Genomic DNA, 26,116 nt, shown 5'->3' on the forward strand with positions numbered 1-26,116 from the left:
TAGAGTCACACTTAAAATTATAGCGAAGAAAAAATCCTGAATTTATTATATATTCTAAAAATTGAGGAAGTTAAAATTGCCCAAGATTACAGACAATCCTAATGGCTACCTCCCTTTGAAGTAAACTTACCTCCAGAGATAAATAGTACTTTCAAATAAAAATCTGAACTAACCAAACTAATATTTAATCGAAGATTATTAATAGTTTTCAAAGGTCCTTTGTGATGGAAGAGGAATGAGAGTGAACAAATATTTGAATTACCTTCTGTGTACTAAGTAGTGTGTTAGATAGATACTTTATGTAGTGTTTGTTTCCTTAACTAGTTTTTTTAAAATTTTTTTTATATTAACAATGTTGTGTTAGTTTAAATAGTTTTTTTTTTAAGTGAAATGTAGTTGATGTATGATATTATGTTAGTTTCAGGTGTACTGTATAGTGATCTGACATTTGTATATGTTATGAAATTACTACCACAATGAGTCTAGTAACCATCTGTCCCCATACAAAGTTATTACAATATTATTGACCATATTCCTTATGCTGTATATTGCATCCCTGTGGCTTATTTTATAATTGGAGGTTTGTACCTCTTAATCCTCTTCACTTATTTCTCCTGCTCCCTCATCCCCCTCCCCTCTGGCAACCACCCATTTGAACACTTAGGTTGCTTCCATATCTTGGCTATGGGAAAAAATGCAGCAGTGAACATGCAGGTGCATATATCTTTCCATATTAGTGTTTTTGTTTTCTTCAGATAAATACCCTAAAGTGAAATCGCTGGATCGTATGGCAGTTTTATAGTGGCTGCACCAATTTACAATCCCAAAATAGTACACAAGGATTCCCTTTTCTTCATACCCTCACCAACACATGTTATTTGTTGTCTGTGATGATAGCCATTCTGACAGGTGTGAGATGTTATCTCATTGTGATTTTCATTTGCATTTCCCTGATGATTAGTGATCTTGAGCATCTTTTCATGTGTCTGTTGGCCATCTCTCTGCCTTCCATCTTCTTTGGAAAAATGTCTATTCAGGTCTTCTGTCCATTTTAATCTGGTTATTTGTTGAGTTTTATGAGTTCTTTGTGTATTTTGGATATTAATCCCTTATCAGATATATTTTCAAATATCTTCTCCCATTTAGTAGGTGGCCTTTTCACTTTTTTTGTTGTTGTTAGTTTCCTTCACTGTGCAAAAGCTTTTTAGTTTGTTGTAATCTCACTTGTTTATTTTTTATTTTATTTTCCATCCCTGAGGAGACAGATCAAAAAATATATAGATATATATAGATATATATATACACACATATAGATATATATATATTGCTAAGACCAATGTCAAAAGAGTGCACTGCCAGTGTTTTCTTGTAGGAGTTTTATAGTTTCAGGTCTACACTTAAATCTTTAATCAATTTTGAATTTATTTTTATATATGGTGTGAAAAAGTAGTCCAGTTTGATTCTCTTGCATGTAGCTGTCCAGTTTTCCCATCACCATTTATTGAAGAGGCTATCTTTTTCTCACTGTATATTCTTTCCTCCTTTATCATAGATTAATTGATCATATAAGCATGGGTTTATTTCTGGGCTCTCTATTCTGTTCCATTGATCTATGTGTCTGTTTTTGTGACTGTACTGTATGGTTTTTATTACTGTAGCTTTGTAGTATAGTTTGAAAGCAGAGAGTCTAATACCTCCAGCTTTGTACTTCTTTCTCAAGATTGGTTTGATTATTTGGGATCTTTTGTGGTTCCATACAAATTTTAGAATTATTTGTTCTGGTTCTATAAAAAATGTTTTTGGTATTTTGGTAGGGATTGCATTGAATCTGTTGATTGCCTTGGGTAGTCTGGTCATTTTAACAATATTTATTCTTCCAATCCATGACCATGGTATATCTTCTTATTTGTTTGTGTTGTCTTCAGTTTCTTTCATTGATGTCTTATACTTTTCAGAGTACAAGTCTTTTACCTCTTTGGTTAGATATATTCCTAGGTATTTTACACTTTTTATGCAGTCGTAAATGGGATTGTTTTATTAATTTATCTTTCTTATAGTCTGTTATTAGTGTATAGGAATGCAACAGATACCTGTATATTAATTTTGTATCCTGCAATTTTACTGAATTTATTTATTAGTCCTACTACTTTGGTAGTGTCTTTAGGATTTTTCTATATATAGTATGTCATCTGCAAAAAGTGACAGTTTTACTTTTTCCTTTCCAATTTGGACTTCTTTTATTCTTTTTCTTGTCTATTTGCTGTGGCTAGGCCTTCCAAAACTATGTTGAATAAAAGTGACAAGAGTGGGCATCCTTGCCTTGTTCCTGATCTTGTTGCTTTCAGTTCTTTATCATTTATTATGATGTTGGCTATAGGTTTGTCATATATGGGCTTAATTATCTTGAGGTAGATCCCCTCTGTATCTATTTTGTTGAGAGTTTTTATCATAAATGGATGTTGAATTTTGTCAAAAGCTTTTTCTACATCTATTGAGATGATCATATGAGTTTTATTCTCCAATTTGTTCATGTAGTATAGCACATTGATTGATTTGCAGATACTACACCATCCTCGCATCCCTGGGATAAATCCCACTTGATCATGGTGTATGATCCATTTCATTTATTGTTGAATTTGGTTTGCTAATATTTTGTTGAGGATTTTATCATCTATGTTTATCACTGATATTGGCCTGTATTTTTTTTTTTTGGTTTTGGTATCAGGGTAAAACTGGCCTTATAGAATTTCAGAAGCATTCCTTCTTCTTCAGTTTTTTGGAATAGTTTGAGAAGAATAGGTGTTAACTCTTCTCTAAATGTTTGGTAGAATTCACCCATGAAGCCAACTGATTCCAAACTTTTGTTTGTTGGAACTTTTTTTTTTATTACTGATTCAATTTTTTTACTGGTAATTGGTCTATTAATATTTTCTATTGATATTTCCAGTTCCATCTTAGGAGATTATATATTTCTAGGAATTTTTTCATTTCTTCTAGGTTGTCCATTTTATTGACATATAAATGTTCATAGTAATCTCTTATGATCCTTTTTATTTCCATGGTATCATTTTAACTTCTCCTCTTTCATTTCTGATTTATTTATTTGGGCCCTCTCTTTTTTTCTTGATGAGTCTGGCTAAAGGTTTATCAATTTTGTTTATCTTTTCAAAGAACCAGATCTTAGTTTCTTTGATCTTTTCAATTGTTATTGCGGTTTTTTGGTCTCTATTTTATTTATTTCTGCTCTACTAACTTTGGGTTTTGTTTGTTCTTTTTCTATTTCCTTTGGGTGTAAGTTTAGGTTGTTTATTTGAGATTTGTCTTGTCTCCTGATGTAGGCTTGTATTGCTATAAACTTCCCTCTTAGAACTGCTTTTTCTGTGTCCCATAGATTTTAGATCAATGTGATTACATTTTCACTTGTCTCCAGGTATTTTTTTATTTCTTCTTTGATTTCTTCAGTGATCCACTGGTTGTTACTAGTGTATTGTTTAGCCTCCACATGTTTATGTTTTTTGCATTTTTTCTTGTAGTTTATTTATAGTCTCATAGCACTGTGGTGAGAAAAGTTGCTTGATACGATCTCAGTTTTCTTAAATTATCTATTTATTAAGTCTGTTTGGTCTAATGTGTCATTTAAGGTCAGTGTTTCCTTATTTTTTTTCTGGATGACCTGCCTATTGATGTGAGTGGGGTGTTTAAGTCCCTTACTATTATTGTGTTACTGTCAATTTCTCCTTTTATGTCTGTTAATATTTGCTTATGTATTTAAGTGGTCTTATATTGGGAGCATATTTATTTACAATTATTATATCTTCATCTTGGATTGATCCCTTGATCATTACGTAAAGTCCTTTTTTGTTTCTTTTTACAGTCTTTGTTTCAATTCTATTTTGTCTGATATGGTATTGCTTCCAGATTTCTTTCCATTTCCATTTGCATGGAATAACCTTTTTTATCTATCAGTCTGTGTGCCTTTAGATCTGAAATGAGTCTCTTGTAGGCAGCATATATATGGGTCTTGATTTTTCCATATATATGGGTCTTGATTTTTCATCCATTCAGCCACTCTATGTCTTTTGATAAGAGCATTTAATCCATTTACACTTGAAATAATTATTATACGTATGTACTTTTTGCCATTTTGTTCATTGTTTTCATAGTTCTTTTTCGTTTCTTTCTTATTCTTTTGCTCTCTTCCCTTGTGATTTGATTACAATCTTTAGCTTTATGTTGTGTTCCTTCCTCTTTTTTGAGTGTGTGTATCTATTATAGGTTTTTGGTTTGTAATTACCAAGAGGTTCATATTGAACATCATTCATATGTATATATGATTATTTTAAGTTGATGATCTCTTGAGCTTGAATACGTTCTAACCACTCTACATTTTTATTTCCCCCACCACGTGTAATGTTTTTGATGTCATATTTTACATCTTTTTGTTTTGTGTATCCATACTACTTATTATGGATATATATGATTTTACTACTTTTGTCTTTTAACCTTCTTACTAGCTTTATGTGGTTGATCGACTACCTTTACTATCTGTTTGTCTTTACCAGTGATGTTTTTCCTCTCATAATTTTCATATTTCTAGTTGTGGCCTTTTCTTTTCTGCTTAGAGGAGTCCCTTTAACATTTCTTATAAAGCCAGTTTAGTGGTGCTAAATTCTTTCAACTTTTGCTTGTTTGTAAAACTCTTTATCTCTCTTTCAAATCTGAATGATAACTTTGCTAAGAAGAGTATTCCTTGTTATAGGCTTTTCCCTTTCATCACTTTAGATATATTGTGCCACTCCTTTCTGGCCTGCAGTGTTTCTGCTGAGGAGACATCTGATAGTTTCATAAGAGTTTTCTTGTAGGTAACTAGTTGCCCTTCTCTTGCTGCTTTTAAGAGTCTTTATCTTTAATTTTTACCATTTTAATTATGATGTGCCTTGGTGTGTCTTGTTTGGGACTTTCTTTGCTTCCTGGGCCTGGATGTTTGTTTCCTTTCCCAGGTTAGGTAAGTTTTTAGCCATTGTTTCTTCAGATAAGTTCCCTGTCCCTTCCTGTCCCTCTTCTCCTCCTTGGACCCTGTAATGCAAATGTTAGTATGCTTGATGTTGTGCCAGAGATCTCTTAGATTAACCTCATTTTTTTAATTTCTTTTTTTATCTCCTTTCTGTTCAACTTTGTGTGATTTCTACTACTCTGTCTTCCAGATCACTAATTCATTCCTCTGTATCATCTAACATACTGTTTATTCCTTCTAGTATATTTTTTAAATTTCCATTATTGTATTCTTCAGCTCTGTTTCTTCCTTATATTTTCTAACTCTTTGTTGTTGAAATTCTCACTGTATTTATCCATTCTTCTCTTGAGTTCAGTGAGCATCTTTATGATCATTACCTTGAACTCTTTATCAGGTATATTGCTTATCTCTACTTTGTTTTGTTCTTTTTCTGAGACTATGTCTTGTTCCTTCATTTGGATCATATTTCTCTGTCTCCCCCTTTTCCCAGTTCTCTATGTTTATTTCTATGTGTTAGGTAGGTAACTTACATATCCTAATCTTAGAGAAGTGGCCTTATGTGGGAGATGTCCTGTTGGGCTCAGCCTCTTACATAGTTTAGGTATGAAATTAGAAATTTTTTAAAAATAATAATAATAATAATTCATAGGGGAAAAAATGGATATTTGTAATTCCAGTGATGTTGCCATTGTTCTAAAATCAGTGTCCCTAAAAGGAATTCTGGGTGATTTCACAATAGACCAACTTATTTGTTTAAATATAAATACAACTTGCACTGCTCTAGTTGACTGGATTTAATATTACATTGGTTCCCTCCAAGGTCAGTAGTGAACTTCACTAAGTAGAGCAGACACAACTCTTTACTATTTCACATATAGGAACCAGACACCTTAGTTAGAACATTGGCCTTCATTTCGCACAGCCTTTAAAGACATGATAAACATTAAAAGCATACTAGGATATGGTCCATATGGCCTCTTCAGGTTTATTTTTCTTCATTCCTATGAGGTTTCAGGTTTTAAACCAGGGAGTTCTCCATACAGTGTGGTTTGCATTATGTCATTTTTAATTACCATCCTGGCAGACATTTTAAGTATTCTAATTTTAAAGTGGCCCCTAAGATCTTGATGTTCCGGGAAAGGCAACTTTAAAATACTCTTTGAAATAATTTTCCTCCAGTTTTGAGAACTATACCCACACAGCTTTTAGCATATTGTATTTAGACAAACCATTGACAGGAAAATCCATTAAGAGCAAATGAAGTCAAAGTGTTTCCTCTTTCTCTTAATAGTAAAAACACTTTCAATCCATTGTGTGTTTTCAACATAGAAAGCAAAGCTAGAACAGTTACACTTCGGATTTTAAGAAGTAGTCATGTGTTACATAGTAAAGTTTCTTTGTATTGCTTGTACTTTAAAATATCATTATTATGAAAGAGAGGATCCCTTACAATATTGTTCCGGACAGTTGAGTTACTGGAGATGTAGTCCATCAGTTTTAGCTCCCAGTGCATTTTGGAAATCATTTAATCCCAGAGTGGCATGTTTTCTTTCGTTGTGTTAATAACGAAATACTTTGAGTTTTCAACTGGCTGTTATGGCCTCGTCTGGAGGCCATACTAAGAATCCATAGTGGTGGATGCTCATGCTGCAAGAAAGTCCATTGGAGTGAATGATACCTGGGCAGGTGATGTATTAGGCATTTAGGATTCTATAGGCACAGCCAACTAATTTTTTTCAAATGTAGAAGGATGAAATCACAAAATATACAGTACTCTTTTTTCCTAATCAATTCTCTGTTGGTTTGACACAACATTTTTTAGAGCCACTAAAGACTATTTTTTCCTCCTTTATATTTATTTACATTTTCCCATTGCCACACAAACATTGTTTTAAAAGTCTTGGAACTTCGTTGTAATTTATTTTGAGAGATAGCAACTTGGTCAGAATCATGCCAAAAATAATATAGTACTTTATTCAGGATCTGTAACAGGGTAATAATGTTTCTCTAATGCATGCTCAAAAGCTATTACTCTTGCCATGTAGAAAGAATAATTTCTTGGGTGATGAACAAGTCTCTGCTTGAAGGACTTTATTGCAATTTGTGCTATGAGAAGTATAAATAGCTAAGATGTTCAGTTGCATTAAATAAGAATGAAATATTAATGTAATAACTAGACCATCAATAAAATTAGCTTAACCACAGTTAATGAGCACAGTAGTGCGTTCATTTATTTCTTACCATCTTGGTTTCATTTGTTTATTTCCAGTAAAGGTAGGAGAGGTTTTATCTACCTATGCATTCATTTTCATTCATTCTTCTGTATCACAAGTAGTCTGTATCTACTACAGGCATGCCTCGGAGATATTGTGGGTTCAGTTCCAGACCACTGCAATAAAGTGAATAACACAGTAGAGCAAGTCACATGAAATTTTTGGTTGCCCCGTGCATATAAAGTTAATATTTACACTATACTCTAGACTGTTTAATGTACAGTAGCAGTATGTCTAAAAAAACAATGTACTTACCTTAGTTAAAAAATGCTAACCATCATCTGAGTCTTCAGTGAGTTGTAATAGTAATGTTAAAGATCACTGATACAGGGCTTCCCTGGTGGCGCAGTGGTTGGGAGTCTGCCTGCCAATGCAGGGGGCACGGGTTCGAGCCCTGGTCTGGGAGGATCCCGCATGCCGCAGAGCGACTGGGCCCGTGGGCCACAATTACTGAGCCTGCACGTCTGGAGCCTGTGCTCTGCAGCAGGGGAGGCCGCGATAATGAGAGGCCTGCGCACCGCGATGAAGAGTGGCCCCCGCTTGCCACAACTAGAGAAAGCCCTTGCGCAGAAACGAAGACCCAACACAGCCATAAATAAACAAATAAACCCAAAGTTTAAAAAAAAAAAAAATGTTTAAAAAAAAAAAAAAAAGATCACTGATACAGATCACCATAACAAATATAATAATAATGAAAAAGTTTGAAGTATTGCGGATTATCAAAATGTGACACCGAGACATGAAAAGAGCAAATGCTGTTGGAAAAACAGCGCTAATAGACTTGCTTGACGCAGGGTCACTGCAAAACTTCAATTTGTGAAAAATGCAATATCTGCAAAGCACAATAAAGCAAAGCTCAATAAAATGAGCTATGCCTGTATTCCCAAATGTGATTCCTAATATCCTCTCTTTTTTTATAATAGTATAACAGTTATAGACACAATCATAGCCCTTCTCCTTCCAAGAAGTAATTGGGGGTGTAGGGGAGCATTTCCTGTTAAAGTAATTAAAAATAGTAATGCCAAGCACTTACACTACAATTTTGGGTTTTTTTTTTTAAAAAAGGCTTATTTTATTTTGTTTATTCAAAAGAATATCAACAGTCCCGGGGCAGAAATAAAAGGTGTTTAACAAGCCACTTTTGTAAACATCATTTCTCCCAAATTTACAGACCTTTATTCTTTTTTTAAAAGAAATACTTATTCATTGTATATTAATGTCCTTTTTAAAAGAATTATTAGGGAGGAATTTAATTCAAGTGTTACCACAATGGAGATGTGATGATGATAAATGACCTTTATCAAGTGCTAATCACAGTACTGACTGCTTTATAAGCAAAATGTTGCAGTTTTCTCAGTGGATACTACTATTCCCATTTTATGCATACGGACACTGAGATTTAAGGATACAGTAAGCAAATTACCCACAAAGTTTACAGATAGTAAGTGTCAGAGCTGGAATTTGAAGCCAAGCAATCTGATTGACTCAAGAACAGTTCCTTTTTCCCACTCTGTTTTGCTACCCCTCCAAGCCTAAGAGAGAGAAAGGAGGGGTAATACCACCAGCCTGGATTTTATACACAAATATGGTCTGTTCACCATTCATGGTAGAGCCTGTGCTTTGTGTTGTTTCTCCATTTGTGAAAATGGAAATGCACTAAAGCAGCTCTTACCACTATACCAGTGGCCTATCTTTGAAAAGGAAACAGCTTTTTCAGTATGAGGACTACAAGTGTTTGGTCATGGAACCAAGCAAAACCTACTGGGCTGGCCCAACAGTGTTAATTCTAACTAACCAAACTAATAAGGTGTAGACTAGAGGACATATACAGAGAGCAATAACATGAAATTTCAGGTTGAATTGGATTTGTAGTAACAAACTCAAATCGTGAGTGATGTTTTATCTTTTTTTATTTTTTTAATGTTGTGGTGGTTTTGGTATAAATCTGAGAAGAGATTACAAAATGTTGAAAATAAGTATTATTTTCAGGCAATTGAGACTCATTTGATCCGGAAGTCACGTAATGGACTGACTTACATCGCAGAGTGGAAAGGGGGCCTCCTGGAACACAAGATGGGCCACCTGACCTGCTTTGCAGGAGGCATGTTTGCCCTCGGGGCAGACAACGCTCCTGAAGGCCTGACCCAACACTACCTTCAACTCGGGGCTGAAATTGCCCGTACCTGTCATGAATCTTACAATCGCACATGTGAGTACCTGTTACTCTTCATACACAATCTGTGTGCTTTTTATTTCATTCAGTAAGGAACTTTCTCCATTTTGTCCATTTGTTGCCATCAAAAGAACTTCCACCATGCCTGATGAAACTTGATGATCATGATTAATATCTTAAAGGAATCTCTATTTTTACTTCAAGAGGCATTGCTCTTCTATATAAAAATATTTACCTTTAGTTTACCAAGAAACAAAAATCCAGGCCATAAAGGGTTAAGTCTGTCTAATTTATTGGCCCTGCTTTAGGTAAATAACATTGGGTGAGAGTCTCTGTCCCAGTACAAAAGAAACTTGGTATGTTATAAACCATTATTAATCTTCCCAGAATCTCCATGAAATATATGATGAGTCTGGCGGCCTTCTTATAAAATAGGAGTTTGATGTACAAATACTAAATAACCTTCATGACATAATGACTTATAATTCTCAACCACTGATTTTCTAGCTCACTGATAAGGTGGTGCTTTGCACCTACACAGTGAGTGCTCAGTAAATGGTGGTTAAGTGAAAGAAAATAAGGGATCATTACCATTTTCTAAAATGGACTCTTTTCGATGAATAAATTACAAAGGTATATTGAATATTGCTTATTATAGAGTGTTTATAATTATTCCTTAAAATGATTGTTTTGGCACCTCTCTTGAATGTTGTAAGGTACTTTCTAGTTTCACTTAAGTTACAGACACTAAACATTGTCTAGGACAATAACCCTTGTCCTCCATTGCATCTACTTTAGTTGCGAAACTGGGACCAGAAGCTTTCAGATTCGATGGCGGTGTTGAAGCCATTGCTACGAGGCAAAATGAAAAATACTACATCCTACGGCCAGAAGTTGTTGAGACTTACATGTACATGTGGCGACTGACTCATGATCCAAAATACAGGAAATGGGCCTGGGAAGCTGTAGAGGTGACGTTTTAGTTTGCTCATGTTTCTTATAGAAAAATGTCTGTGGAAAAAAATGTTCAGTGGTACCTATAAATCTAGCATATCAACTTTTCTATGATTTTTAAAGCTTAAAGTTTTGACCAGCCATCTTTCCATTCAAGACTGAGTGTTTTCAGTTAAGTCATCCTATATCCCTGGCTTCAGCTTTGCTTTATGTAACAGTGATATAAATATACCTACTCTGGTGTTGAAGGAGAAATCTAGAAAGGCATATTATAAAATTAAGTTCTCGTGACTATAAAAATGGTGATCGGTTAATTCCACAAAGGATTACGGGCAACTTGGGAATAGTTACCCCAAACTGCTCTCTGTTTCAAGAAACCACTATGTGATTGCTTCTTTTAGTCTTTGGGCATGAAAATGATAAAATATGCTTTTAGTTAGAGTAAATTAGCTACTTAGAGCTAAATTTTAGAAAGTACCTATAGAAGAACTACTTTGTACAAGAATATTCCAACACTAGTCTCAGGATTCTCCGAATATCTGTAAGCTTCCTATCTGTCCAGTGTGTTATTTGAATTGTCTTTGTCACTTCTTGCGTCTCTTCCTGCTGAATATGGTGTATCATCTTCCTAAACTAATCTGTTGAACACTTTGTGTGCTGAATGCCAGCAGAGGCACCCTTCAGGATATGCATCAAACAACGTCTAATTTTAAGAGCTATTATTCCAAAAGGAGTGAAAGGGAATTCAGGGGATAAGAACAAGCAAATGCTCTAATTACATTCTCTTATTGTCTAGCACTCTTTGTTAGAAAGTTAGCTGTCTTTTAAAACCATTAGGAATAACTTCTCTCGGGAAATCTAAAATGAATATTGCCTTTCTGTAAAATTTAACTGATATCTTAGGAAGCCATTGATAATCTTGCTTATTACCCTCTTCATTTAATGTGTGTCTTATAACCAGTTGTCAATCATTTTAAGTAATAGCAATTTTTTAGGCCTCTTTTTTTTTTGCATAATTTTCTAAGTATGGTTAGTTGTAATTTCAGTTTCTTTAAGTTTATGTTTTTTCCTCTGAAAAAAGTATATTAAAATTGAGGTTCATCTAAGCCTTGGTGATTGGGAATTATTTTGGTCTTCAATAGGCCAGCAAAGAAATTAAGGTTAATACTCACCTTGCAAATATCAGTTTAAATTGAAAATATCAGAAATAACATATTTCATCAAATATAAAACAACATAATTGATAAGAAACACCATTTTATATACCATTAAGAAAGCGCAACACTACCAATTAAATTATGACATTGCCAATTTTAGAGCCGTTAAAGTGTGAAAAATATATAACAGAATTGATCAAAAGTGGAAGAAGTAAGTAAATACTGTCATGTGGGCAGGAAGCTTCCATTTGCTTGGTTCTTTGTGGGGGGGGGTGCATTGTTTGTTTGTAGGGTAATAAGGTTGGTTTGATGTGTTAGGATTTTTATCTATTAACCCCTTTTAGTGTAGCATATGATGTCAAATTGTTAACTTGTCACAACACAGGAGTTCCCCTTGTTTTTGCCAGTAGTACCAATAACTTCTGTTAGAACTTGAGGTGTAGTGGGGAGGGAGGAGTGAGTGCTAGGGGCTCTTGGTCTTTTGTAAAGCACGAAGACCATAGACTTAGAAGGTATGGCAGCCCTTTTTTTTCCTTTTTTCCTGTGTCCCATCTCCTCAGCCCACCCTATGTCTCAGCTACGGCTCCAGTGGGCGGCACCCTGACCTGCGGGCAGCATGACTTCCAGCGCCCAGTCTTGTCAGCTGTGCTGACTCAGAGCCCCTTCACAGGCAGCTGGCTGTGGTCTGGGAAGCGTGGGAGAGTCTGCAGCCCCAGGGGCAGCCCTCAGCCAGTGAGGTTTTAGAGTTGATGGATAACTATCCAGTCTTACTCCTCTGAAGAATAATTCTGAGATGCATTCTAGATGGTTCCTTACAGGGTTTCCAGCGGGAGCAAGCCCCCCCCCCCCATGCACAGAGCAGTGACCTGCTCAACGTGTATTTCACTGGCCCTTCTCCCTTCCTTGTTTCACTCTCCCCACTCACTCGCTCACTTCCTGATATCACCTCCCCCAAAATCTCCCTGCATCCAATCCTTGTCTCATGCTCTGTTTTTAGAGGAACTCTTGCCCAGAGGCTGAGAGCCCCAAGAACAGATTGTGGTGAAATGATGTTCTGATCAGACTAAGCGGCCTGGTTACATAGCCACTTCCACTGTGGAAAAACTGTAAAACCAGGGCCTATTATGGGGGGCCCAGGAGAGCTGCTTGTCCCCAGCTTCACATCCCTAAAGTATTAAAATTTAGACTTGACATGAAGGTTTTTCATTTTTTGAAAGTTAAAAATGCCTCTTCAGCATCCTCCCCCCTTTTTTCTTTTTAACTTACCAAAAGCCTCAAAAAATAAAAATAGCTAGGCCTCTCTAAACACCCGAAAGGCCCCTGTCACTGTGCTAAGTGTGGCTTCATCTTGAGTTTTATTCGTTTTTTTTTTTAAACATCTTTATTGGAGTATAATTGCTTTACAATGTTGTGTTAGTTTCTGCTGTGTAGCAAAGTGAATCAGTTATATGTATACATATATCCCCATATCTCCGCCCTCTTGCATCTCCTTCCCATCCTCCTTATCCCACCCCTCTAGGTGGTCACAAAGCACCAAGCTGATCTCCCCGTGCCATGGAGCTGCTTCCCAGTAGCTATCTGTTTTACATTTGGTAGTGTATATATGTCAATGCTACTCTCTCACTTCGTCCCAGCTTACCCTTCCCCCTCCCCGTGTCCTCAAGTCCATTCTCTACGTCTGCATCTTTATTCCTGCCCTGCCCCTACGTTCTTCAGAACCATTTTTTTTTTTTTAGATTCCATACATATGTAGTAGCATACGATATTTGTTTTTCTGACTTACTTCACTCTGCATGACAGACTCTAGATCCATCCACCTCACTGGAAATAACTCAATTTCATTTCTTTTTATGGCTCAGTAATATTCCATTGTATATATGTGCCACATCTTCTTTATCCATTCATCTGTCGATGGACACTTAGGTTGCTTCCATGTCCTGGCTATTGTAAATAGTGCTGCAGTGAACATTGTGGTACATGACTCTTTTTGAATTATGGTTTTCTCTGGGTATATGCCCAGTAGTGGGATTGCTGGGTCGTATGGTAGTTCTATTTTTAGTTTTTTAAGGAACCTCCGTACTGTTCTCCATAGTGGCTGTATCAATTTACATTCCCACCAACAGTGCAGGAGAGTTCCCTTTTCTCACACCCTCTCCAGCATTTATTGTTTGTAGATTTTTTGATGATGGCCATTCTGACTGGTGTGAGGTGATACTTCACTGTAGTTTTGATTTGCATTTCTCTAATGATTAGTGATGTTGAGCATCCTTTCATGTGTTTGTTGGCAATCTGTATATCTTCTTTGGAGAAATGTCTATTTAGGTCTTCTGCCCACTTCTGGATTGGGTTGTTTGTTTTTTTGATATTGAGCTGCATGAGCTGCTTGTATATTTTGGAGATTAATCCTTTGTCAGTTGCTTCGTTTGCAAATATTTTCTCTCATTCTAAGGGTTGTCTTCTCGTCTTGTTTATGGTTTCCTTTGCTGTGCAAAAGCTTTTAAGTTTCATTAGGTCCCATTTGTTTATTGGTGTTTTTATTTCCATTTCTCTAGGAGGTGGGTCAAAAAGAATCTTGCTGTGATTTATGTCATAGAGTGTTCTACCTGTGTTTTCCTCTAAGAGTTTTATACTGTCTGGCCTTACATTTAGGTCTTTAATCCATTTTGATTTTATTTTTGTGTATGGTGTTAGGGAGTGTTCTAATTTCATTCTTTTACATGTAGCTGTCCAGTTTTCACAGCACCACTTATAGAAGAGGCTGTCTTTTCTCCATTGTACATTCTTGCCTCCTTTATCAAAATAAGGTGACCATATGTGCGTGGGTTTATCTCTGGGCTTTCTATCCTGTTCCATTGATCTATATTTCTGTTTTTGTGCCAGTACCATACTGTCTTGATAACTGTAGCTTTGTAGTATAGTCTGAAGTTGGGGAGCCTGATTCCTCCAGCTCCGTTTTTCTTTCCCAAGATTGCTTTGGCTATTCAGGGTCTTTTGTGTTTCCATACAAATTGTGCAATTTTTTGTTCTAGTTCTGTGTAAAATGCCATTGGTAGTCTGATAGGGATTGCCTTGAATCTGTAGATTGCTTTCGGTAGTATAGTCATTTTCACAATATTGATTCTTCCAATCCAAGAGCATGGTATATACATCTCTCCATCTGTTTGTATCATCTTTAATTTCTTTCATCAGTGTCTTATTGTTTTCGGCATACAGGTCTTTTGTCTCCTTAGGTAAGTTTATTCTTGGGTATTTTGTTCTTTTTGTTACAATGGTAAATGGGAGTGTTTCCTTAATTTCTCTTTCAGATTTTTCATCATTAGTGTATAGGAAGGCAAGAGATTTCTGTGCATTAATTTTGTATCCTGCTACTTTACCAAATTCATTGATTAGCTCTAGTAGTTTTCTAGTAGCATCTTTAGGATTCTCTATGTATAGTATCATGTCATCTGCAAACAGTGACAGTTTTACTTCTTCTTTTCCGATTTGGATTCCTTTTTTTTCTTTTTCTTCTCTGATTGCTGTGGCTAAAACTTCCAAAACTATGTTGAATAATAGAAGTGAGAGTGGACAACCTTGTCTTGTTCCTGATCTTAGTGGAAATTGTTTCAGTTTTTCACCATTGAGAATGATGTTGGCTGTGGGTTTGTCATATAAGGCCTTTATTATGTTGAGGTACGTTCCCTCTATGCCTACTTTCTGGAGGGTTTTTATCATAAATGGGTGTTGAATTTTGCTGAAAGCTTTTTCTGCATCTATTGAGATGATCATATGGTTTTTCTCCTTCAATTTGTTAATATGGTGTATCACATTGATTGATTTGCATATATTGAAGAATCCTTGCATTCCTGAGATAAAACCCAATTGATCATGGTGTTTAATCCTTTTAATGTGCTGTTGGATTCAGTTTGCTAGTATTCTATTGAGGATTTTTGCATCTATGTTCATCAGTGATATTGGCCTGTAGTTTTCTTTTTTTGTGACATCTTTGTCTGGTTTTGGTATCAGGGTGATGGTGGCCTTGTAGAATGAGTTTGGGGTGTTCCTCCCTCTGCTATATTTTGGAAGAGTTTGAGAAGGATAGGTGTTAGCTCTTCTCTAAATGTTTGATAGAATTCACCTGTGAAGCCATCTGGTCCTGGGCTTTTGTTTGTTGGAAGATTTTTAATCACAGTTTCAATTTCATTGCTTGTGATTGATCTGTTTATACTTTCTATTTCTTCCTGGTTCAGTCTTGGAAGGTTGTGCTTTTCTAAGAATTTGTCCATTTCTTCCAGTTTGTCCATTTTATTGCCATATAGTTGCTTGTAGTAATCTCTCATGATCGTTTTTATTTCTGCAGTGTCAGTTGTTACTTCTCCTTTTTCATTTCTAATTCTATTGATTTGAGTCTTCTCCCTTTTTTTCTTGATGAGTCTGGCTAATGGTTTATCAATTTTGTTTATCTTCTCAAAGAACCAGCTTTTAGTTTGATTGATCTTTGCTATTGTTTCCTTCATTTCTTTTTCATTTATTTCTGATCTGATCTTTATGATTTCTTTCCTTCTGCTAACTTTGGGGTTTTTTTCTTCTTCTTTCTCTAATTTCTTTAGGTGTAAGTTTAGGTTGTTTATTTGAGATTTTTCTTGTTTTTTGAGGTAGGATTGTATTGCTATAAACTTCCCTCTTAGAACTGCTTTTGCTGCATCCCATAGGTTTTGGGTCGTTGTGTTTTCGTTGTCATTTGTTTCTGAGTATTTTTTTATTTCCTCTTTGATTTCTTCAGTGATCTCTTGGTTATTTAGTAGCATATTGTTTAGCCTCCAAGTGTTTGTATTTTTTACAGTTTTTTTCCTGTAATTGACATCTAGTCTCATAGCATTGTGGTCAGAAAAGATACTTGATATGATTTCAATTTTCTTAAATTTACCAAGGCTTGATTTGTGACCCAAGATATGATCTATCCTGGAGAATGTTCCATGAGCACTTTGAGAAGAAAGTGTATTCTGTTGTTTTTGGATGGAATGTCCTATAAATATCAATTAAGTCCATCTTGTTTAATGTGTCATTTAATGCTTGTGTTTCCTTATTTATTTTCATTTTGGATGATCTGTCCATTGGTGGAAGTGGGCTGTTAAAGTCCCCTACTATTATTGTGTTACTGTCAATTTCCTCTTTTATGGCTGTTAGCATTTGCCTTATGTATTGAGGTTCTCCTATGTTGGGTGCATAAATATTTACAATTGTTATATCTTCTTCTTGGATTGATCCCTTCATCATTATGTAGTGTCCTTCTTTGTCTCTTATAATAGTCTTTATTTTAAAGTTGATTTTGTCTGATATGAGAATTGCTACTCCAGCTTTCTTTTGATTTCCATTTGCATGGAATATCTTTTTCCATCCCCTCAGTTTCAGCCTGTATGTGTCCCTAGGTCTGAAGTGGGTCTCTTGTAGACAGCATGTATACGGGTCTTGTTTTTGTATCCATTCAGCCAGTCTGTGTCTTTTGGTTGGAGCATTTAATCCATTTACATTTAAGGTAGTTATCAATATGTATGTTCCTGTTACCATTTTCTTAATTGTTTGGGGTTTGTTTTTGTAGGTCTTTTCCTTCTCTTGTGTTTCCTGCCTAGAGAAGTTCCTTTAGCATTTGTTGTAAAGCTGGTTTGGTGGTGCTGAATTCTCTTAACTTTTGCTTGTCAGTAAAGGTTTTAATTTCTCTGTGGAATCTGAATGAGATCCTTGCTGGGTAGAGTACTCTTGGTTGTAGGTTTTTCCCTTTCATCACTTTAAATATGTCCTGCCACACCCTTCTTGCTTGCAGAGTTTCTGCTGAAAGATCAGCTGTTAACCTTATGGAGATTCCCTTGTATGTTATTTGTTGTTTTTCCCTTGCTGCTTTTAATATTTTTTCTTTGTATTTAATTTTTGATAGTTTGATTAATATGTGTCTTGGTGTGTTTCTCCTTGGATTTATCCTGTATGGGACTCTCTGCACTTCCTGGACTTGATTGACTATTTCCTTTCCCATATTAGGGAAGTTTTCAACTATAATCTCTTCAAATATTTTCTCAGTCCCTTTCTTTTTCTCTTCTTCTTCTGGGACTTCTATAATTCGAATGTTGGTGTGTTTAATGTTGTCCCAGAGGTCTCTGAGACTGTCCTCAATTCTTTTGTCTTTATTCTGCTCTGCAGTAGTTATTTCCACTATTTTATCTTCCAGGTCACTTATCCATTCTTCTGCCTCAGTTATTCTGCTATCGATTCCTTCTAGAGAATTTTTAATTTCATTTATTGTGTTGTCCATCATTGTTTGTTTGCTCTTTATTTCTTCTAGGTCCTTGTTAAACGTTTCTTTTATTTTCTCCATTCTGTTTCCAAGATTTTGGATCATCTTTACTATCATTACTCTGAATTCTTTTTCAGGTAGACTGCCTATGTCCTCTTCATTTGTTTGGTCTGGTGGGTTTTTACCTTGCTTCTTCATCTGCTGCATATTTCTCTTTCTTCCCGTTTTGCTTAACTTACTGTGTTTGGGGTCTCCTTTTCACAGGCTGCCGGTTCATAGTTCCTGTTGTTTTTGGTGTCTGCCCCCAGTGGGTAAGGTTGGTTCAGTGGGTTGTGTAGGCTTCCTGGTAGAAGGGACTCGCGCCTGTGTTCTGGTGGGTGGGGCTGGATATTGTCTTTCGGGTAGGCAGGGCTGCATCCGGTGGTGTGTTTTGGGGTGTCTGTGACCTTATTATGATTTTAGGCAGCCTCTCTGCTAATGGGTGGGTTTGTGTTCCTCTCTTGCTAGTTGTTTGGCATGGGGCGTCCAGCACTGGAGCTTGCTGGCTGTTGGGTAGAGCTGGGTCTTAGCATTGAGACGGAGATCTCTGGGAGAGCTCTGGCTGATTGATATTATGTGGGGCCTGGAGGTCTCTGGTGGTCCACCGTCCTGAACTCGTCTCTCCCACCTCAGAGGCTCAGGCCTGACACCCAGCCAGAGCACCAAGACCCTGTTAGCCACATGGCTCAGAAGAAAAGGGAGGAAAAAAAGAAAGAAAAAAAAATAATAATAATAAATAAAATTAAATTAAAAAATTAAGTAAAAAAAAAAAAAGAGAGAGCAACCAAACCAATAAACAAATCCACCAATGATAACAAGCACTAAAAACTATACTAAGATAAACATAAAAATCAGAAACAAGTCAGTCACAGACAGCAAACCCCAAGTCTACAGTTGCTCCCAAAGTCCACCGCCTCAATTTTGGGTTCATTTGTTGTCTATTCAGATATTCCACAGATGCAGGATAGCTCAAGTTGATTGTGGAGATTTAATCCGCTGCTCCTGAGGCTGCTGGGAGAGATTTCCCTTTCTCTTCTTTGTTCGCACAGCTCCTGGGGTTCAGCTTTGAGTTTGGCCCTGCGTCTCTGTGTAGGTTGCCCTCAGGCGTCTGTTCTTCTCTCAGACAGGACGGGATTAAAGCAGCGGGTGATTAGGAGACTCTGGCTCACTCAGGCCAGGGGGAGGGAGGAGTACAGAATGCGGGGCGAGCCTGCAGTGGCAGAGGCCGACATGGCGTTGCAACAGACTGAGGCGTGCAGTGTGTTCTCCCCGGGGAAGTTGTCCCTGGATCACAGGACCCTGGCAGGGGCGGGCTGCACAGGGTCCTGGGAAGGGAGGTGTGGATAGTGACCTGTGCTTGCACACAGGCTTCTTGGTGGCTGCAGCAGCCGCATTAGCGTTTAAGCCCATCTCTGGTGTCTGAGTTGATAGCTGCGGCTCGTGCCCGTCTCTGGAGCTTCTTTAGGCAGTGCTCTGCCTTCTGTGGACAGACAGGGAAGGAATCCCCTCTCCTCATGCACCCCAAAACAGTGGTCTCTTGCCTCTTAGGCAGTTCCAGACTTTTTCCCAGACTCCCTCCCGGCTAGCTGTGGTGCACTAGCCCCCTTCAGGCTGTGTTCACGCAGCCAACCCCAGTCCTCTCCCTGGGATCTGACCTCCGAAGTCTGAGCCTCAGCTCCCAGCCCCCGCCCACCCCAGCGGGTGAGCAGACAAGCCTCTCAGGCTGGTGAGTGCTGGTTGGCACCGATCCTCTGTGGGGAATCTCTCCGCTTTGCCCTCTGCACCCCTATTGCTGCGCTCTCCTCCGTGGCTCCGAAGCTTCCACCCGGCCAACCCCCGTCTCTGCCAGTGAAGGGGCTTCCTAGTGTGTGGAAATTTTTCCTCCTTCACAGCTCCCTCCCAGAGGTGCAGGTCCCGTCCCTATTCTTTTGTCTCTGTTTTTTCTTTTTTCTTTTGCCCTACCCAGGTACGTGGGGAGTTTCTTGCCTTTTGGGAAGTCTGAGGTCTTCTGCCAGCGTTCAGTAGGTGTTCTGTAGGAGTTGTTCCACATGTAGATGTATCTTTGATGTATTTGTGGGGAGGAAGGTGATCTCCACGTCTTACTCCTCCACCATCTTCTGGACTAGTCTTGAGTTTTATTCTCAGGACAACCTCATGTTGAGAAAAGGCATGCTGCCTGGGTCCAGGAAACTGAGGCCGCAGCTAGGGAGTCTGGAGCTTGGATTCGGCCCCCACCTCTAAAACGTTAGATTGTCTTCTTGACTACTCTGGTTCACCACATCAGGATTGGGGGAGAAAAAGAATGAGTGGAGGTGAACTGAAAAGATGAAAAACGTTTGGGCAGTGCCTAGCCCCAAAACAACTCTTTTTTCTATAATAAAAGAAGGCGCTTATAGAAATTTCTACGGGAGGGAGGGTTAGCTGTTTATCATGCCTGGCCCTCTCTTTAGCTTATTTCTTTATTACCAAAGAACTTCAAGGGGCAAACCAAGAAAAACTTCTGTGGATAAAATCTTTTTTTTAAGGAAATGTCTAGAAATAGGATTTCATTATGTTCAGTAATAACAAATTTACCCATTTCTTCTAAATCTTGGGGGTTTTTTCCTTTTTTACAAATAATTTTTGGCCTACTCCATGTATCTGGTATTTGGCTTTTTGTCAAAAAGAACTGTTATCAAAAAAGAAGGAAGGAAAAATATAATAGGACCTGAACGTTCCTTTCTTCAGGCTTTTCCCCCACTTAGCTCTTTGTCTGAAACTAAGAATATAAACGAAGCTTTTTTTTAAGTTAATTGTTCTTATATTCCCCAGGGCTTTTAAACAGTACCAAACCAGGAGATGGGTGTTTTTTATTCACATAGCCTGCCAGTTAGATTTTCTTTCACCTGGTAATTAAATGCTTCTCCTCCGGGCCCCATGCTCTCTCCCTTCTGCCCTCCAGCCCTAGGGTGCAGAATCAATATCCTCATTATCAGTGTCTGCAGATGGAAGCTGAGCGCTCAGCACCACATTCCTGCTGCCTGCCTTTGCCTTCCACCTCACGTTTTCTGGGCTCCGCATGCTTAGAGCCGTGCTTTCCTCCAAAGCCCGTTTCTAGCCAATGAAGATTTTTCTCAACTAACATGGCAAGATCTATGCCATATCTTCTTGGTAGTCGAGCTAAATGGGAGGAAAATATGATGTAATTATGCACATAAAAAAAGAGGAACAGGGTTGTGATCTGTAAAAGAAAACTGAAAAATAAATGAATAATGACAAGAGAACCTAAGAGTAACATTTTTTTCATGTTTCTTGTGTTTTCTTTATCTCATTAAAAATTTTAAGGGGTTTAGGCTTACACTTTATTATTTTTGTCCACATTCTATGAATTAGAACCAGATTTCCAATGACAGTTTGTATACAGTGGAAATCTTTATTTGGCCATATAGTTATTAGAATTAATAGGATGTGGTGAATAGAAAATAACTTTCCTGGAGATGACTATGCCTGGTAACCAGCAAAGCAAACCAGTGTAATTTCCAAATACAAAGAGCAGTCAGGTTAGCAGCAGCCGACAGAATGGAAGGCAAGTTATTTTAGGTGTTACCTAAATTTTCGTTCCCACACTGCCCAACCCGTGTCTTTTCCCATCTCTGACTGTAGTACTCGTTGTAGTCAGGCAGCTATAGAAATGTAGGCTCATTTCTCTCTTGGTAGTTACCAGTGGTTTCATCCCATCTTTCTTCCATCTCGGACTAAAGAAAAGAAAAATGTATTTCAGAAATAGATACCAAGCATGTTTTTTTCACTGCTTTCCATTTTCTCTTTTATATCTGTCGGTCACCAATATCACTCAGTACTCCACAATCAATTTTTTTTAAATAAGATATTCTGATGATAGTAACAGCTGTTTTGGTCCAGTACACTTTCTCAACCAGCGGTTTAGAATCCCAGTTGACATGAACAATCTCTCTAGACCAGGGGTCAGCAAACTTTTTCTGTAAGGGCCAGAGAGAATTAGGCTTGGGGGCCCTATGCATTTACTCAACTCTGCCATTGTAGTGAAAAAACAGAGCCACACACAATATGTAAACAAGTGAGTGTGGCTGTGGTTCAATAATACTTTACTTACAAAACAAAAAGCAGGCTGGATATAGCTTGTGGTCTGTAGTTTGATGCATCCTGCTCTGGACCATAAAAAGAAATGGTAAAAATCACTGAAATTCCGGAACTAAATGTAGAAGTGTTTCCAATTAGATGAGATATACCATCCATATGTCCTTTACCTTTTCATACTTTATTTGCATTTACATGTTATGGTTTTTTAAATTTTCACCTGAAACTATTGCAATCTGTCATTCCATTTGAATCCTTATTTTATTTAAATGTGACAATCTAATGGTAAAAATTTGTGACAGTCAGTTTACTGGAATGTGACCATTTTTTTCCCTCCTCTTTATGATTTAGGCCTTGGAGAAACACTGCAGAGTGAAAGGAGGCTATTCAGGCCTCAGGGATGTTTACTTCCATAAGGAGAGCTATGATGATGTGCAGCAGAGTTTCTTCCTGGCAGAAACACTAAAGTAAGTAAAAATTATTCTGGATGTATGTGACTAAGATACCTGAAGAGATCTTCTTTCTAGTTGTCTTTATCATGAACACATTCAAATAACATCAAGCATGACTGCTTCCGAATGCCATTCTACATGCATGGCAGTAATTGCAGGTGTGTTTTCATCATCATGTAAGTTCAATGACTTGGGACTGCTTTGTATGGTTCTCGTACACAGGGACCAAAGCACAGAGCAGCTTCTTTCTTCGGCATTAATGAGTATACCCCTTAAGGTTTTGCTATACTTGACGGTTGTCCATGATTCTCCATAAGATGAATGGAGACATTGATGTGTTTTTTTTCTGTCTCTTTGTGGTTTCACTGGCTGACAGGGTCTCTCAGGCCTCACATACCCTTGTTTCTCTCTCCAGATATTTGTACTTAATATTTTCTGATGATGATCTACTTCCACTGGAACACTGGATCTTCAATACCGAGGCACATCTTCTCCCTGTACTCTCTAGGGATATAAAGAAAGCTAAAGTCAATGAGAAATAAAAAGACATTTTTTATTTTACTCTCCTCCATTCCCTTCACTGCATACCTTAATAATTCTTTTTCTGGTGATCAGGCATATGATGAATTTTTATTAATAGGTCTGTGATTATTCTAAGTTTTAAAATTGTTTTGCAGTCTTTTATGTTTATTATCATAGACATAAATGGACCTAAATTCCTTATTGTAGCCTTTATTATTCATTCAGTGAATCACATGGTTTTTTGTTTGTTTGTTTTAAGTAATCTTTTATCTCTGGAGTTCATGAAGGTGTAGTATCATTTTTATTAAACTGAATAGAATGGTATACCAATGACCTCTTAATTACAATTTTGATTTGACTGCAAAAATTTTTCCTCCTCTATGAGGAGATGATGTCTGCTTTAAGCTGTAGTGTTTTGCCATGTTGCAAAAAGCCATAATAATAAATTAAATAATAAAAAAGCTTTTTCGTTTTCAATTTCGTGTTAATCTGGTTTGTCTGTCCACCAGAGACAGATCTTATAACTGTGACAAGCCTCCTTATGCAGGTCTATCATTATTTGATAGAATGTCTTCTAAAATACTTTACTCACATTTTAATTCAAATTAGAATGTCATCCCAAAAGGATCATCTCCTCTTGACCTCATTTCATTGGATCCACGGTATATTTTTGTTGGTTACTTATATTAGTGTTTCCTAATTTGGGAATTAGTTCTCAGGGTTTACTTTAAATGCCCTGTGTCATCTCTGGATCATGTACTGGTTAATTTCTTCCATTCTCTACCACACAGTGAAGTGAGCTTTCCAGTTTTTCAGAGCTCTGCTGTTACCGAATTATATTTTTTAAAGGGAAATTGTATAACTTTTAGTGTGTTAGCTTTTGCTTTTATCTGAATATATGAAGAAATTGGGGCTCTCTCTGAAGAGAGGGTGAGTATTTCATATGGTTTTTTGTTTGCATTTCATCTTTAATTTTTTTTTTCTCAAAAAAAAGAAACCATTACATTTCGTTCAGGTTTTTCAGATTTGAAAAGAGCACTTTCTCAAATGTAGTAAATTATTTCATTTCAGTTTATGAAAGCAGGATTTAACTCTGAAAGAATTTTTGCCAATGTATCTATTCATGGTCAATTGAGGAAAATCTAATAAACTTTTAGGCCAGATTAGGATATAGTGTATTTTGTCTGGCTAAATTCAACATAGCGATTTCCGCTTAGAAGTAATATATAGGAATGGACACTCCCAATCCCCTACAATCCTGTAGCAGATCAAAATAATTATGATTATATGACTCTTCAAAGCATTTTTTTGAGATATGAATGGTTTTCCCAAAAATAGATCTGGTGACACCTTGTGTTTTCTTATCATATTTGTTCATATTTTATACATATTCCCATGAAAGGGCTAATATGATGATGCATATACTGAGGTACAGAGATTTTGACCACCTGCATTTTCAACTACAGTGGTCAAATAGATCAGTGCAACCCCATGGATTAGGCTGAAGCACGTGAAATTGAGGCATTTCTAGTTTAAAGATTGTTCAGTATCAGCAATTTCATGTGATTCAACCTAATATTTTTTAAGACAATTATTTTCTTAGATCTCAATAGACTTAGTTGTTTTAGCTATTTCAGCTTTTGAAAGTGTTTCAAAAGATTTCCTTTGTCTGAAAGGACCACCTTGTGTGACCTGCCCTCTTTTTCAATATTATTCATTCAAACAATAAATCAACAAAATTAGTAAGTGAAAAAGATCCCTTAGTACGTCATGATTGCTATTCCCAGGACTTAAAGGCAAAACACAGAAGATTCTTCTTAAAATTGGGCCATATGTATTTAGATTATAATTTTCACATGAATGTCCTTGGACTAGCAATTTAAATTAATTTATTTTCTTTGCTTTTCAATCTGATTTGAAAGAGCACAAGCTGATAGGTATTTCTGCAGCAGATAGGATATTAAAATCAGGTTGTATGTACACACTGCACTCTGACGTACCTTTTGTATTCTGGAATAAATAGGCAAGAAGATTGTACTACGTGTTGCTCGGCCAGTGGCAAGAACAAAGTTATTTCAATTCTAGAACTTGGATATTTTAACAAAACCCAAAACACTAAAAATGTAAACAAGATAAGAGATTAATATTATGGTGATGTAATTTAATTAAAGTTATATTTTGCATTAATTATTTTAAACAACTGAAGTCCTTAGGTAAATGCTGTCTTTCATTCATTTTCAGCAAAAACTGTGCAATTAAGTTTACATGTTTTCACATCCCAAAAGGTGAATAATTAAAATAGCACTTAATTTTGTGTTTCTGCATATGTTTTGGGATACGTCGTGCAATTAATATTACACATATAAGTTGTATGGCAGTTTACAGAACTCAGTGATGTTTGTCATGACGCCTTCATATGTACTACCAGTTCTTTCCGTTGATTGTTTTTGATTTGTACTTAAATCCATTCTGTCATTTCCAACTTTATATAAATCTCTAATGTTATGGGAAACGATAGATCGACACATAATTTTTAAAAACTATATTTGTAAAATTTCTCTATTGTAAATAAAGCCTTTTAATATATCTCCTCATTTGTTTTTGTTTTTTTTTTCCTTTTAAGGAAGCTTTTGAATATGTTGGGATGAGTGTGTACAGTTGCAAATGGAAATATTAGATCCTAACAGTGATTCCGTACCACACCCGGAGAATTGTGACGAGGAAATATTTCCCATTAAAAACTTTAAATTGCAAATAATGTTGCATAACCACCTTTAGTTAATCAAACAGTTTTATTAAGAATCTAACATATGGTGAACACCAGGGCCGGTAGGGTAGAGGCAGGGAGTTGGCGTTAGAAATAACATAAAGAGTACGGCCCTTGCTCTTAAGTTTACAGTCCAATCGAGGAGATCAAACTCCCCCACCACCACCACCACCGCTGAAACAAAACAAAACAGCATTTCATTGTGTTAAATGAGAAGTTAATTCTGCTGTAGATGGTCAGGCGGGCAGGAGGTCACTAGGATTTGAGTGGTCAAAGAGGCTTAGTAGAAAAGAGACAACATAAGCTACAAGAGAGCCTACAATATTTTTTTAAAAGCGTAGGTTTTTCAAATTCAGGTGGTACTTTTTAAAATGTTTCAGACATTTGGGTTGCTGTTCTCTCTGC

The 26,116-nt window shown here is 36.8% G+C and overlaps 1 protein-coding gene across 1 annotated transcript in view; it reads left to right on the top strand.

The window, feature by feature from the left end:
• Positions 1-25,512, top strand: part of MAN1A1 (mannosidase alpha class 1A member 1) — a 165,674-nt gene extending 140,162 nt beyond the window's left edge. Inside the window, exons 10-13 of the mRNA XM_061207179.1 lie at positions 9,277-9,496; positions 10,259-10,431; positions 22,322-22,437; positions 22,838-25,512. Coding sequence (XP_061063162.1) covers positions 9,277-9,496; positions 10,259-10,431; positions 22,322-22,437; positions 22,838-22,964 — 636 coding nt within the window. The 3' untranslated portion in view covers positions 22,965-25,512. The remainder of the gene's footprint in view (positions 1-9,276; positions 9,497-10,258; positions 10,432-22,321; positions 22,438-22,837) is intronic.
• The last annotated feature ends 604 nt before the right edge of the window (positions 25,513-26,116 follow it).

Source organism: Eubalaena glacialis, chromosome 12, assembly GCF_028564815.1.
Source record: "Eubalaena glacialis isolate mEubGla1 chromosome 12, mEubGla1.1.hap2.+ XY, whole genome shotgun sequence".
In the NCBI taxonomy this organism is placed as follows: domain Eukaryota; kingdom Metazoa; phylum Chordata; class Mammalia; order Artiodactyla; family Balaenidae; genus Eubalaena; species Eubalaena glacialis.